The sequence below is a fragment of the Megalobrama amblycephala genome, linkage group LG5 (genome assembly GCF_018812025.1).
Source record: "Megalobrama amblycephala isolate DHTTF-2021 linkage group LG5, ASM1881202v1, whole genome shotgun sequence".
Lineage (NCBI taxonomy): Eukaryota > Metazoa > Chordata > Actinopteri > Cypriniformes > Xenocyprididae > Megalobrama > Megalobrama amblycephala.
This window is the reverse complement of record NC_063048.1, coordinates 30,088,618-30,104,290: the sequence shown is the minus strand read 5'-3', so window position 1 is coordinate 30,104,290 and position 15,673 is coordinate 30,088,618. Positions and strand designations below refer to the sequence as shown.

The 15,673-nt window shown below is 35.2% G+C and overlaps 1 protein-coding gene across 1 annotated transcript in view; it reads left to right on the top strand.

Annotated features, from left to right (window-relative positions):
• ubr1 (ubiquitin protein ligase E3 component n-recognin 1) overlaps positions 1 to 5,255 on the top strand; it is a 37,400-nt gene extending 32,145 nt beyond the window's left edge. The window contains exons 32-41 of the mRNA XM_048191781.1: positions 764 to 916; positions 1,008 to 1,105; positions 1,215 to 1,311; positions 2,609 to 2,757; positions 3,084 to 3,139; positions 3,224 to 3,320; positions 3,396 to 3,463; positions 4,790 to 4,937; positions 5,042 to 5,129; positions 5,202 to 5,255. Coding sequence (XP_048047738.1) covers positions 764 to 916; positions 1,008 to 1,105; positions 1,215 to 1,311; positions 2,609 to 2,757; positions 3,084 to 3,139; positions 3,224 to 3,320; positions 3,396 to 3,463; positions 4,790 to 4,912 — 841 coding nt within the window. The 3' untranslated portion in view covers positions 4,913 to 4,937; positions 5,042 to 5,129; positions 5,202 to 5,255. The remainder of the gene's footprint in view (positions 1 to 763; positions 917 to 1,007; positions 1,106 to 1,214; positions 1,312 to 2,608; positions 2,758 to 3,083; positions 3,140 to 3,223; positions 3,321 to 3,395; positions 3,464 to 4,789; positions 4,938 to 5,041; positions 5,130 to 5,201) is intronic.
• The last annotated feature ends 10,418 nt before the right edge of the window (positions 5,256 to 15,673 follow it).

Here is a 15,673-nt window from a genome sequence, read left to right as displayed (position 1 = left end):
TTCAGCGTCCAGAAAGGTAGTAAAGACATCGTTAAAATAGTCCATGTGACTACAGTGTATCAACCTTAATGTTATTAAGTGACGAGAATACTTTTTGTGTGCAAAAACAAAACAAAAACAGCAACTTTATTCAACAATATCTTCTCTTCCGTGTTATTCTCCTACGCTGTTTACATTGTAAACACAGTCGAGTTCTACATCAGAACTCCTGCGTCAGCATCACACGCATACATTGTGGTGCTGTTGTGAACAGGGTTGGCCAATACTGAGCCGGGGTTCCGACGTAGAACCTCTGCACTATGTTTACAACATAAACAACGTAGGAGAATGACAGTAGTCACACAGACTTTTTTAACGATGTCTTTACTACCTTTCTGGACCTTGAATGTGGTAATTACATTGCTTTCTATGGGGGATCAGAGAGCTCGCGGATTTCATCAAAAATATTTGTGTTCCGAAGTTGAACAAAGTTCTTACAGGTGTGGACAAACATGAGGGTGAGTAACTAATGATAGCATTACGTCACATGTTGTTCACAAGCTGTTTTATTTAACTGTTTTTTTTTTTTTTGTTTTTTTTTTATTGAGCGATTACATGATAGTACATGCACAGTACTTGCAGAATTGCAACTAGGATTTGTAAAAACTATTTATTTGTTGGTCTACAAATTCCATGACCCACTGAAATCACTCTCTGGGATGCTAATACCAAACAAAAAAATATAGTACACTTTACATCTTCATGCCATTTTGGTCATTTGCAGGTACTTTGAAGCTGTGCAGAACACCACTCGGAATCGGCTGCATGCAGAGCTGATCATAGACCTGGAGAATGGAGAGTACATGTGTCCGCTTTGCAAGTCCCTGTGTAACACGGTCATCCCGCTGATCCCGGTGGAGCCCAGCAAGATTAACTAGTACGACACCTTTGCTAAAATTATTATAGTCGATATTTGGTGTTGATGAGTTGAGTTGAAATGTTCACTTTATCTATTTTCTCTCTGTCAGTGAGAGTGCCGAGTTAGTTGGTCAGCATCTCACTCTTGAGCGCTGGGTTCAGATTATTTCTTCTCGCATCAGAGGGCTGAGAGCCACATGGGAAGCAGGTGAGAGTCAAAACTGATTTGTGCCTGTTGGATCTGTCTTTTCAATTTCTTAATGTCATTAAAATTTTCTTTTCAATTTGGATTGACTTGCATGTTGGTGTTTTTACAGACAATAACAGTGAGGCAGCGGTTGAGGAAGCAATGGCACTTTTTGACGAGTGTCAAGCTGATTTCAGATCCATTCTCAGTTTTGGAGTTCAAGAGCCGTGAGTCTCTAAACAGACGGGTCTTTACTTAAAGGGTTAGTTCACCCAAAAATGAAAATGATGTCATTAATGACTCACCCTCATGTCGTTCCAAACCCGTAAGACCTCCGTTCATCTTCGGAACACAGTTTAAGATATTTTAGATTTAGTCCGAGAGCTTTCTGTCCCTCCATTGAAAATGTATGTATGGTACACTGTCCATGTCCAGAAAGGTAATAAAAACATCATCAAAGTAGTCCATGTGACATCAGTAGGTTAGTTAGAATTTTTTGAAGCATCGAAAATACATTTTGGTCCAAAAATAACAAAAACTACGACTTTATTCAGCATTGTCTTCTCTTCCGGAATTCTTTCCATTGAATTGATTCCATTGAATCCTTTCATCTGTCGGCGTTGGTAATGCACTTTTACGTCGCTGTGGTTGTTTTTGGTGATTAGGACATCCGCGACATGCACACTTAAGCACCATTTTAAAAAACACGGAAGAGAATACAATGCTGAATAAAGTCGTAGTTTTTGTTATTTTTGGACCAAAATGTATTTTCAGTGCTTCAAAATGTCACGGATGTCCTAATCGCCAAAAACAACCACGGTGACGTAAAAGTGCATTACCAACGCCGACAGATGAAAGGATTCAATGGAATCAATTCAATGAAATCAATTCAATGGAATCAATTCAATGGAAAGGATTCTGGAAGAGAAGACAATGCTGAATAAAGTCGTAGTTTTTGTTATTTTTGGACCAAAATGTATTTTCGATGCTTCAACAAATTCTAACTGACCCACTGATGTCACATGGACTACTTTGATGATGTTTTTATTACCTTTCTGGACATGGACAGTATACCGTACATACATTTTCAATGGTGGGACAGAAAGCTCTCGGACTAAATCTAAAATATCTTAAACTGTGTTCTGAAGGTGAACGGAGGTCTTACAGGTTTGGAACGACATAAAGGTGAGTCATTAATGACATCATTTTCATTTTTGGGTGAACTAACCCTTTAAGTCAAAATCACAGCAAAATTGATCATATTTACTTAATATATGCTTCTGGTCCTATAGCGCACAATATATCATAACATGTTATTTAAATTCCTTTTTTCCCAACTTGAGGAGAAACACATGATTTTGTTGGTTTTATATAATATGTTGATCATATACAGTCCTGGTCAGAATTATTTGCACCCTTGGTAAATATGAACAATGAAGGCTGTGAAAATAAATCTGCATTGTTTATCTTTTTCAAAATGAACTGTAATGAAAATTAAAATCTAAACTCCCCATTTCTGATCAGGCCGAAGTTCTCTCGCAGTATCACAGAGATGTTGGGGGTCTGTGCGACCACAGTGCACAGGGTGGGACTGCAGACGGCTCCCAATGACCTGTGCCCGTACGTGCCTGTCATGTCCTGGAACACTTGTGCCTACACCATCCAGTCCATCGGTAATGCTCTCCTCCTTTGACTTGGTCACTGGGGCCTTTGTTAGGCATTGTTGTTTGTAAAGCTGCTTTAAAACAGTGGCTACATTCACACGGACAGTGTTCGGCATCAACACCCATGTTTATTCTCAAATTATCCTGTTATATAGCAGAATTCGGAGCAGCAGTGTGATTGGCACTTACCAACTGTAATCTGCTGCTTTGTGAATGTAGTCATGGTGTATTGTAAATAGTAAATTTGACTTAACTCCAAAGATTTCATAGATTACTAAGATGCATCCTTTAATTTTGTCTTGTGTGCCTCATCTGATTTCTTTCTCTCTCGTTAGATAACATGTTACAGGAAGAGGGGAAGGCTCTTTTTGGATCCCTCCAGAACAGACAGGTCTGGTTTGGCTGTGCTGATATTGATCATAGTGTGCACTATTTAATGTAGGATGGATTTTTATAAGACAGTGTTCTTCTTCAGCTCTCTGGACTCAAAGCAGTGGTGCAGTTTTCAGCTGCTCAGAGGCTGAAAAGCAGTCAAGCTGTCATACAGAAGCACTTTACTGATATGTTAGCAGGTATGTTACATTTATGAGAGGATGGATTTGTTTGTTGGTTTTGTTCATGCAATAATTCTCTTTGCCTCTTTCTAGTCCTGGTACCTGTTCCTAATGTAGAAAACACACCATCAATATTAGAAGTGGATTTCTTTCATCTGTTGGTGGGTGTTTATTATTATTATTATTATTATTATTATTATTATTATTACTGTACCTTATAAAGTCAGTATTGAAGAAATGCTACTTTCATTTCTATTATTCTATTTATTTCATTGTTTATTTATTTAAAAATGGCAACACTTTAGTTTAGAGTCCAATTCTCACTATAAACTAGTTGCTTATTAGCATATATATTACTAGGATATTGGCTGTTTATTAGTACTTATAAAGCACATATTAATTTATTCTGTATGACCATATTCTACATCCCTTAATCCTACCCAATACTTAAACTTAAAGGGATAGCTCATTCAAAAATGAAAATTGTGCCATCATTTACTCACCCTTATGTTGTTCCAAACTTGTATGAGTTTATTTCTTCTGTTGAACACAAAAGAAGATATTTTAAAGAATGTTTTTAACCAGACAGTTGATGGCACCCATTGACTTCCATAGTATTTCTTTCCTATTATGGAAGTCAATGGGTGCCGTCAACTGTTTGATTACCAAGATTCTTTAAAATAGCTTCTTTTTTCGTCTACAGCACAAAGAATACAGGTTTGGAACAGCTTGAGGGTGAGTAAGTTTTTGATGAACTATCACTTTAACAACTACCTTACTAACTATTAAGTAATTAATAATACGGCAAAATACGAAGTTAATAGTGAGAATTGGACCTTAATCTAAAGGATGGATGGATGGATGGATGGATGGATGGATAGATAGATGGATAGATAGATGGATAGATGGATAGATAGATAGATAGATAGATAGATAGATAGATAGATAGATAGATAGATAGATAGATAGATAGATAGATAGATAGATAGATAGATAGATAGTACATTTATGTATTTAATTGTACATTATTTATTGATTGACTTATGTATTTATATATTTTTTAAAGAGTCTAGATCCATCTGCTAGATAGATAAAATGACTGAAAGGCTGAATTTGTGCCTGGAAGATAAACAAGCCAAAAAGTCCCATAGACTTGCATTGACCTAAACCATATCTAGAAACCAAAATGTTGTAGAAACTTACGGAACGGCTCTGTGAGAAAGTAACCAGCCAAAATACCCTAGTTTCCACATACCAATATGCTAAAAACCACTCTGAACGCCTTAGGAACCACATGTCAATGCCCTGGCAACCTCTTACAACACCCTAGCAATATGAAGGCGACTTCTGCACGGGCACGCATCATCAACAATTTCAGAACAATGCTCTTTTATGCACTCAGACTTCAAGCAATCATTTTTTAAGCAGCTAGTTAAGTTAGCACTAAGTGGTTGAACATTGCTAATGAGTTGTGATGTTCTGCTCAGGTGGGGCTGGTTCTGTCCATCCCAGCGTTGTATCAGGAAGAGGCTGTAGACCTGCAGCCTTCAGCAGTCAGCACAGCGTTCAATCACCTCTACCTGCTGCGCCTGGTCACTATGGCCACATGATCCAGGTGCCTGCTGGCCTCACACGGTAAACGCACACACTGCTGGATGCGAATTGACAGAAAAATATGACATTTTTGCAAATGCCTTTTGCAGTTGCACAGCACTATTTCAGTAATATTGTGTGTGTAGATTGTGCTGTGATAGGAATGGTGGAGGAGGGCGATGAGGCCCAGGCTGCAGCAGAACTCTTCTCTCTAGTCTCACAACACACAGATGGGTGAGTTTATACATGTAGGGAAATACTCCCTCTTTCTCTCTTGCTGTCTCTCATCATCTCTCTCTTTCTCAGGTTGAGACCTGGTGTATCTGGCTTCACCATAGAGAGTGTGAAGAGAGGTGTCCTTCCCTTCCTGCGCTGTGCTGCATTGTTCTTTAATTGCCTTATAGGGGTGCCCCCTCCGGAGGAGCTGTCCAGTACTGCAGGTCACTACACTTCATATGTTGGATTTAAACGTGCCACACTGATGTTTACTTTAACAAATCTGCCTCGTTATCAACGGGTTGTAGTTTTAAAAGACTAATAATGACACTTCATGTATATTATCCAGGCTATTTTGACATTATAATACCAAGTATGCATCCATGAATGAATTGGGCATGGTCAGTGTGCAATATTGTTACCCAGTGTGTTACCAATTGTATGTCATTGTGCACACAGCAGCAGTACTGTATTAGTATAAATGAGTATAAATTGCATAAAACAATTATTAATAATAATTCATCTATATGCAGAATCACCTGAAAGTCAGCTCCCTCTGCTGTGTAGTTACCTCTCCTTACCATCCAACCTGTTTCAACTGTTTCAAGACTACAGGGATGTTGTAACTACCTTCATAAAGAGGTAAAGATCAGATGACTCAAGCTCGCAATTTAAATTTTATATATATATATATATATATATATATATATATATATACTTTGTATACCTACATTGTTAATAATAATAATAAAAAATCAAAAACAATAGTATATTTTTGCTGTTTAGTTGTTGTTTATTAATAATAATAATAATAAACAGTAATATTATTATATTTGTTATTTTTTGCTTTTTATTTTTGGTGATTAATAAGTTTATAATAATATAACATTTAAAAAACATATTTTATTGTTGTTGCTGCTTATTTGCTGTGGTAGTAGTAATAATAATTGTTTCAAATTATTATTATTATTTGTTTATAATAATAAACAACCACAATAATACAAGTATTATAATATTTTTATTATTGCTGTTTAGTTGTTATTAATTAATTGGTAATTATAGTAATAACAAATGATGATAATATTAATTATAATAATACATATTATTATTACTAGTATTTATTTTTATTTCAAAATTTTTTGCTTATTAGACTAATAAACAAAACAATAAACAATTACATTTTAAAATACATTGAAAATTAAAATTGTTGCAGCTGTTTAGTTTTTGTTGATAAATTAAAATAAGGATGATGATTGTATATGTTGTTAATAATAATAATAATTATAGTTAATTATTAATTATTAATATAGTAAACAGTGAACAGCAACAACTGAATTTATAGTAATGTGTGTATATATATATATATATATATATATATATATATATGTATATGTGTGTGTGTGTGTGTGTGTGTATATGTGTGTGTATGTATATATATACAGTACAGTCCAAAAGTTTGGAACCACTAAGATTTTTATGTTTTTAAAAGAAGTTTCGTCTGCTCACCAAGGCTACATTTATTTAATTAAAATAAAGTAAAAAACAGTAATATTGTGAAATATATACAATTTAAAATAACTGTTTTCTATTTGATATATTTCACAAAGTAATTTATTCCTGTGATGCAAAGCTGAATTTTCAGCATCATTACTCCAGTCTTCAGTGTCACATGATCCTTCAGAAATCATTCTAATATGCTGATCTGCTGCTCAAGAAACATTTAATGTGTACAATTGTACAAAATATTTGTGTACAATATTTTTTTCAGGATTATTTGATGAATAGAAAGTTCAAAAGAACAGTGTTTATCTGAAATCTAATCTTTTGTAACATTATAAATGTCTTTACTGCCACTTTTGATTGATTTAATGCATCCTTGCTGAATAAAAGTATTCATTTCTTTAATTTCTTTTCAAAAAAATAAAAATAAAAATTCTTACTGACCCCAAACTTTTGAACGGTAGTGTATAATGCTACAGAAGCTTTGTATTTCAGATAAATGCTGTTCTTTTGAACTTTCTATTCATCAAGGAATCCTGAAAAAAAAAGTACACAACTGTTTTCAACATTGAAAATAATCATAAATGTTTATTGAGCAGCAAATCAGCATATTAGAATGATTTCTGAAGGATCATGTGACACTGAAGACTGGAGTAATGATGCTGAAAATTCAGCTTTGCATCACAGGAATAAATTACTTTGTCAAATATATTTAAATAGTACACAGTTATTTTAAATTGTAATAATATTTCACAATATTACTGTTTTTTACTGTATTTTTAATTAAATAAATGTAGCCTTGGTGAGCAGACGAAACTTATTTTAAAAACATTAAAAATCTTAGTGGTTCCAAACTTTTGGACTGTACTGTATATATATATATATATGAACACCCCTTGTTTTCACCCCTTTTAGACAGTATGTTTCTAAGTTCCTAATTCCGTGTATCTATGCATTCATTCACTTTGTGTCTGTGTCTCAGGTGGTGTGGGAATACAGCCATATCCAAAGCCCTCAAAGGAGAAATGCACATCATCAGGTTTGATGACACTCAAGTTCTCCTCTGACTAATAGTAAACTCCCTTTCCCTTTATTAACGCAATATTTTATTTGATTATTTCAACTGTTATTCAGGTATCCTCACAAGAGAAATAGGCTAATAGATCTTCCAGAGGACTATAGTGTGTTGCTTAACCAAGCTAGTCACTTTAAGTAAGTACTTTTAATAAAGGATTGCCTTGAATGTCAATTGAGGGAATTTAATATTTTCTGCAGATTAATAGGATGTTACTTGGGGTGACCATTTTTTCTTCCATAGATGCCCAAACTCATCAGATGACGAGCGAAAGCACCCGACTCTGTGTCTGCTGTGCGGGGTTATGCTGTGTGCACAGAGCCCCTGCTGTCAGGTGCAGCTGAACGGGGAGGAAGTGGGAGCGTGTACGGCCCACGCTGCCATCTGTGGAGCTGGAGTGGGAATGTTTCTCAGGTGAGACGAAGGAGAAATCCTGCTGAACCTGTGCCATTTACTGTGTGCATCTTATTTTATAAAACACATTTCTATTAAGGCAGGGTGATTTAAGTAAATACAAATAACTATTATTAATAATTCTGTTTGTGTCTTTCTGAACAGGGTTAGAGAGTGTGAGATTGTCTTGATGGCCAGTAAGACACGGGGCAGTCCCTATCCAGCACCTTACCTAGATGATTATGGAGAAACAGACCCTCAGCTTGGGTAAAATTCATTGTTGTGAATTAATTGACTTATAAGATGTTTTCTATAATTTGTCTTCTTTTTTATACAATATTAAAGGTGCCCTAGATTCAAAAATTGAATTTACCTCAGCATAGTTGAAAAGAGGGAGTTCAGTACATGGAAATGACATACAGTGAGTCTCAAACACCATTGTTTCCTCCTTCTTGTGTAAATCTCATTTGTTTAAACGACCTCCGAGGAACAGGCGAATCTCAACATAACACCGACTGTTACGTAGCAGTCGGGATCATTAATATGTACGCCCCAAATATTTGCATATGCCAGTCCATGTTCAATGCATTACACAAGGGCAGCCAGTATTAACGTCTGGATCTGTGCACAGCTGAATCATCAGACTAGGTAAGCAAGCAAGGACAATAGCGAAAAATGGCAGATGGAGCGATAATAACTGACATGATCATTGATGATATGATATTTTTAGTGATGTTTGTAAATTGTCTTTCTAAAAGTTTCGTTAGCATGTTGCTAATGTAGCTACTGTTAAATGTGGTTAAAGTTACCATCATTTCTTACTGTATTCACGGAGACAAAACTGTCGTTATTTTAATTTTTTAAACACTTGCAGTCTGTATAATTCATAAACACAACTTCATTCTTTATAAATCTCTCCAACAGTGTGTAATTTTAGCTTTAGCCACGGAGCACTATCAAACTCATTCAGAATCAAATGTAAACATCCTAATAAATACTATACTTACGCGATTAGACATGTTGCATGACGAACACTTTGAGGGTTATATTAGCTGTGTGAACTGTTTATGCTGTTTAAGGCAAGAGCGAGCTCTTGGGGCGTGGAGCACGAGATTTAAAGGGGCCGCGTACCCTGAATCGGTGCATTTATAATGATAGGCAGTTAAAAAAATTAATAAAAAAAAAATAAAATAAATCTATGGGGTATTTTGAGCTGAAACTTCACAGACACATCCAGGGGACACTTAAGACTTATATTACATCTTTTAAAAACATGTTCTTCCGCACCTTTAAGATATTTCATTAGCATTTTAGTCAGAAATATTCAGATCAGATGATTTGGTTCAGTGATTTGTTTGTCATCACTCACAAGTCTTCACATTTTCCAGTAAATAGATATTTGTAGATAAATATTGTGTTTCTTACTGTATTGTTTTATTAATGCATATAAATTGATATACACTACCCTTCAAAAATTTGGGGTCGGTAAGATGTTTTAATGTTTTTGAAAGAAGTCTCTTAGGATCAGTAAATGGAGTAAAAACAGTAATATTGTGAAATTTAATCAAAATTTAAGATAACTCTTTTCTTTTTTAATATAGTGTAAAATGTAATTTATTTCTGTGATACAAAGCTGAATTTCAGCATCGTTACTCCAGTCTTCAGTGTCACATGATTTTTTCAGAAATCATTCTGATATGCTGTTTTGGTGCTAAAGAAACATTCCTTATTATCAGTGTTGAAAAATGTTGTACTGTTTAATATTTTTGAGGAAACTAATAATTTTTTTCAGGATTCTTTGATGAAGTTCATTATAGATGTCTTTACTGGTATTTTTTATTTAAAAATCTTACTGACCCCAAACATTTGAATGGTAGTAAAATTTAAAAAAAAAAACTAAATAATGTCTTCATACATCTTCCCTTAGCTTTACAAATACAATATCATCATTTAGCATGTGCTTTGTCTGTTTATTCTTCATTAGCACTAATGCTAATCTGTATTTCTGATGTAATTCTTAAAGGTGCCCAAGAATGCTTTTTCACAAGATGTAATATAAGTCTAAGGTGTCTCCTGAATGTGTCTGTGAAGTTTCAGCTCAAAATACCCCATAGATTTTTTTAAATAAATTTTTTTAACTGCCTATTTTGGGGCATCATTAACAATGCACTGATTTAGGCAGCGCGCCGCCCCCTTAAATCGCGTGCTCCCTGCCACACGAGCTGTCGACTATATTACAGCCTGATTACAGCGCATTTACAAAGTTCACACAGCTAATATAACCCTCAAATGGATCTTTACAAGATGTTCGTCATGCATGCTGTATGCATGCTTCGAATTATGTGAGTAAAGTATTTATTTGGATGTTAACGTTTTATTCTGAGTGAATTTGAGGCTGTTCTCCGTGGCTAACCGCTAATGCGACACTGTTGGAGAGATTTATAAAGAATGAAGTTGTGTTTATGAATTATACAGACTGCAAGCGTTTAAAAATGAAAATAGCGACGGCTCTTGTCTCCGTGAATACAGTAAGAAATGATGGTAACTTTAACCACATTTAACAGTACATTAGCAACATGCTAACGAAACATTTAGAAAGACAATTTACAAATATCAGTAAAAATATCATGATATCATGGATTATGTCAGTTATTATCGCTCCATCTGCCATTTTTCGCTGTTGTTCTTGCTTACCTAGTCTGATGCTTCATCTGTGCACAGATCCAGACGTTAATACTGGCTTGTGTAATCCCTTGAACATGGGCTGGCATTATGCAAATATTGGGGGCGTACACCCCGACTGTTACGTAACAGTGTTGTGTGTCGGTGTTGTGTTGAGATTCGCCTGTTCTGGGGGAAACAATGGAGTTTGAGACTCAATGTATGTCTTTTCCATGTACTGAACTCTTGTTATTTAACTATGCCAAGGTAAATTCAATTTTTGAATCTAGGGCACTTTTAAGAAATTCAATGTAATTTCAATACAATGTCATTTAGCATGTGCTTTTTTAGCACTAATGCTAACACGTATTTGTTTGGACTTTGCTAGGCGTGGGAACCCACTTCACCTGTGTCCAGAGCGATACCGCAAGATGCTTCATATGTGGCAGCAGCACTGCGTCCTGGAGGAAATCGCCCGCAATCTGGAGGTCCTCAACGTCATGTTCCCCTTTGAGTGGCAGATGCTTTGAGCTCCGAGGGGGGCAGAGGAAGTGTATGATGCGAGTAGCAAGACACGCCACATTCGGTTAGACTGCGCATGACATCAGCCTGACAGCAGGGAGTAATAAACTCGGTCAGTGTTTCACATCAGCAGCCAGTGTATTATGGGTAGCCGTACTAAACAGGCCCATAAAAGATATTTACGAAGTAAATTTGCTCTCTCGGCTCTTTATTTATTTTGCTTTAGTTGCGGATCTACACTCATTATAGCACTGCATCCTTTTTCTTTTTGCTCGTTGTGGTGTTTTTGCATTTGTTTTCAGGTTGTAAAGATTTATTGAGGAGCTTGCGTCACTGCGAAATGCAAACCGTGCTTTTATACCTCTGTGAATTCTTGTCCTCTCACCCTGCCACCGCCTGTTCGCTCTTTCTTTAATCTGTGTGAGAAATGTATTCATGTGAATATAATATATCTCTATACTGCTTTATTATGCAAAGATGCCCTCAAAGTAAAAAAGTATTTTCAGTGTTTCTGAGCGAGACGCTGTTTTGCAACTTATGTTCTCAGGTGAATCTCACAAAAACATGTCCGGGTCACATGCCACCCCGAAGTGAAGAAGAAAAAAGAAATCATATTTTGCATAAAGGCGCCTATGTTCTGGACCACTACAATTTACTAGTCTTTTTCATTTTTAATTCCTATTATTATCATTACAGTAAAAATGACTATAATGCATTTAAAAAAAATTAAATCAGTATAAATGAAATATAATGAATAAGAATTTAGAAAATGAATACTGATATACAGTTAATAGCTAAAGTTAGTATAGTTTTTTTACAGTAATGAGAATATCTGTTACAGTAATGTGAAATTTAAGAAATAATCTAGATGCAAATTATCCAAAAAATAAGCAAATGTGCTTAAATTAAATAATGCTTATTTCTTTTGATTTTGGGGTGAAGTATGAGCCAGGCATATTCTTGACAGGTTTCATGAGATTCACTCATGCTATGGATTTCACATGAACATGTATATAAAACAATAATGTATAATTAGATGATGCTATTTTACTATAAGAATGCAGCTGTGAATTAATGAAGAAACACAAAAAGGTCAATAATCACATTGCCTATTGGGTAAAGTCAAGTATATTCCACTTGTTAATATGTATTAAATCAAACACAAGTGCTTTTCTTGAGTGTCGGTCCAAGTCCAGAGTGTTTTCCCCCCCGCTCATTGTTTGTTTCAAGGTGTAAGGTACTTTTAAACTTCTTATTTACATGAAATAAATTACTGAGTGACATCATTTCTATGCTAATGGATCTCTTACCTTCACTTCACATTCTATCCCCCTTGTTCTTAACGTAAGGGCGGGCACGGCCATTTTAACTTGATTGTGTCAAGGCTTCTCGTCTCATCTGCTTCCAGTTATTTTATCTGTACAAAAACTGTTTGTTATGCTGCTTGATATTGCAAACTCATATTTGTTATATCATTTCAATTCATTATTGTAATCATAAACACACTGGTTTGTAGCAAAAATTATTTTATCATTTACTACATTATGTTATTCTTATATTCTTCTACATTCAGTTACAGCAGCTAATGAATCTCGCACAAAAGGTGTGCTACATAAGGTGAATCGAGTCCTGTTAAATGACTGTATTCATCAACTATCTGTACTTATTTATTCAGGTTTTAAAATTATATTTAAATATTTTACTAATAGTGATTGAGTATATCAGATATTAAAAGCAAAAACAAGAAAAATATTTCTTTGGTGCATGTTTCAGATCTAAAGGGAAAAAGGCTGCTTTTTATTTATGAATTAATCTGTAGTTCGTAGCCATTAATGCAGCTTTAATGCAAATAAATTTAAGCAAAATAATCTTATTTCAAACCAAGAATAATCTATATAATCTTGTTTTCAGTTTGGACTAAGATTATTTTACTTACCCCATTGGCAGATTATTTTGCTTGTTTTAAGGAAAAAAGTACTTAATTTTGATTTATTTTTCCTGAAAACAAGAAAATAATTTGTACTTGTCAAGAAAATGCTTCTTGATTTAAGAACTTTAAGATATTTTGACTAGAAACAAGACAAAAATTCTAAGTAAGAACAGCATTTTTTGCAGTGTAAAGACTGTTACATTGTTACAAAAGACTAGTTAAAATAATTGCTGTTCTTTTAAAGGCACAATATGTAATATTTTTAGATTAAAATATCCAAAAAACACTTTAACAGTGTTATATATTTTGTAGACTTGTGTACTTATTTGGTTTATTAGACAGGTGAGCAACTGTTTGGATACATTTATCAACAGAAAACTAGTCGTTATATACAGGTGCTGGTCATATAATTAGAATATCGTGAAAAAGTTCATTTTTTTATTGTAAATTATTTTTAAAAATGAAACTTTCATATATTCTAGATTCCCTACATGTAAAGTAAAACATTTCAAAAGTTTTTTTTTTTTTTTAATTTTGATGATTAGAGCGTACAGCTCATGAAAGTCCAAAATCCAGTATCTCAAAATATTAGAATATTTCCTAAGATCAATCAAAAAATGGATTTTCAAAACAGAAAAGTTCAAGTTCTATAAAGTATGTTCATTTGTGCACTCAATACTTGGTCGGCAGCACATATTACAGCAAATGACTTGCTCTAGCACAAATTACAGCATCAGTGAAGTGTGGCATGGAAGTGATCAACCTGTGGCACTGCTGAGGCACTATTGAGCCTTCAGATCATCTGTATATTGTTGGATCGACTGTTTCTCATCTTTCTCTTGAAAATATCCCATAGATTCAGGGGTCAGGCATGTTGGCTGGCCAATAAAGCACAATAATATCATGGTCAGCAAACCACTTGGAAGTGGTTTTTGCACTGTGGGCAGGTGCTAAAGTCCTGCTGGAAAAGGAAATCAGCATCTCCATAAAGCTTGTCAGCAGATGGAAGCATAAAGTGCTCCAAAATCTCCTGGAAGATGGCTGCATTGACTTTGCACTTGATAAAACACAATGGACCAACACCAGCAGACGTCACGCCCCCCCCAAATCATTACTGACTTCAGAAACTTCACACTAGACTTCAAGCAGCTTGGATTCTGTGCCTCTCCAGTCTTCCTTCAGACTCTGGGACCATGATTTCAACATAAAATGCAAAATTTACTTTTATCTGAAAAGAGGACTTTCGACCACTGTTCACTGTCCAGTTCTTTTTCTCCTTAGCCCAGGTAAGATGCTTCTAATGTTGTTTCTGTTTCAGAAGTGGCTTGGTAGTCCTTTTCCTGAAGATGTCTGAGTGTGGTGACTCTTGATGCGCTGACTCCGGCTTCATTCTACTCATTGTGAAGCTCTCCCAAGTGTTTGAATCTGCTTTACTTGACAGTATTCTCAAGCTTGTGGTCATCCCTGTTGCTTGTGCACCTTTGCCTACCCAATTTCTTCCTTCTAGTCAACTTTGCATTTAATATGCTTTGATACATCACTCTGTAAACAGCCACCCCATTCAGTAATGATCATCTGTCACTTACTCTCTTTGTGGAGGGTGTCAATGATTGTCTCCTGGACCATTGCCAAGTCAGCAGTCTTCCCCATTAGTGTGGTTTCAAAGAACAAGAGATACCCGGAATTTATACTGTAGGGATGGTCATTTAATGAAACTCAGATGTAAATATTCTAATATTTTGATATATTGGATTTTGGACTTTCATGAGCTGTACGCTCTAATCATCAAAATTTAAAAAAAAAAACTTTTGAAATGTTTTACTTTACATGTAGGGAATCTAGAATATATGAAAGTTTCATTTTTAAAAATAATTTACAATAAAAAAATGACCTTTTTCACGATATTCTAATTATATGACCAGCACCTGTAGCTCAACACAGTTTTATTGTTTGAATCACTTGTTTTCTTGATTTAGCACGATCACTGCAAAGTGCAGTGTCTCTCATACCAGCCACTGAGTGAACAGTTGTTTTAGTATGATTGTTTTAACAATGTAAAACAGTGCTGCGTTACCCCACATATGCAACAAAAAAATAATAAATGCTCAGCTGGACTCAAAACTGGTGTGTCACGCAGGTATCTCTCATTAGCATTCGCTCCAGCGAACTCATTCCGCTCCCACGGCTCTCAGCTCGCACTGTTTCATACCACAGTAACTTTAAGAAAACTTTAATACATTAGCTTATACATGAACATGATTTCTGCCCGAGTCTGTCGGATTGCTTTCCAATTGCTGTGGAGGTGAAGATGATGACTCCCATAAATCCACGCTCATTCACAATGTCATCAAGCTACGCCTTTGTTTTGAACAAGCGACCTCTAGTGGCGAGAGTGACATATTGTGCCTTTAAACTTTTTCAAATCCTGAAAGTCATGTTTCATGATTTCCACAAAAATATTAAGCAGCACAACTGTTTTTA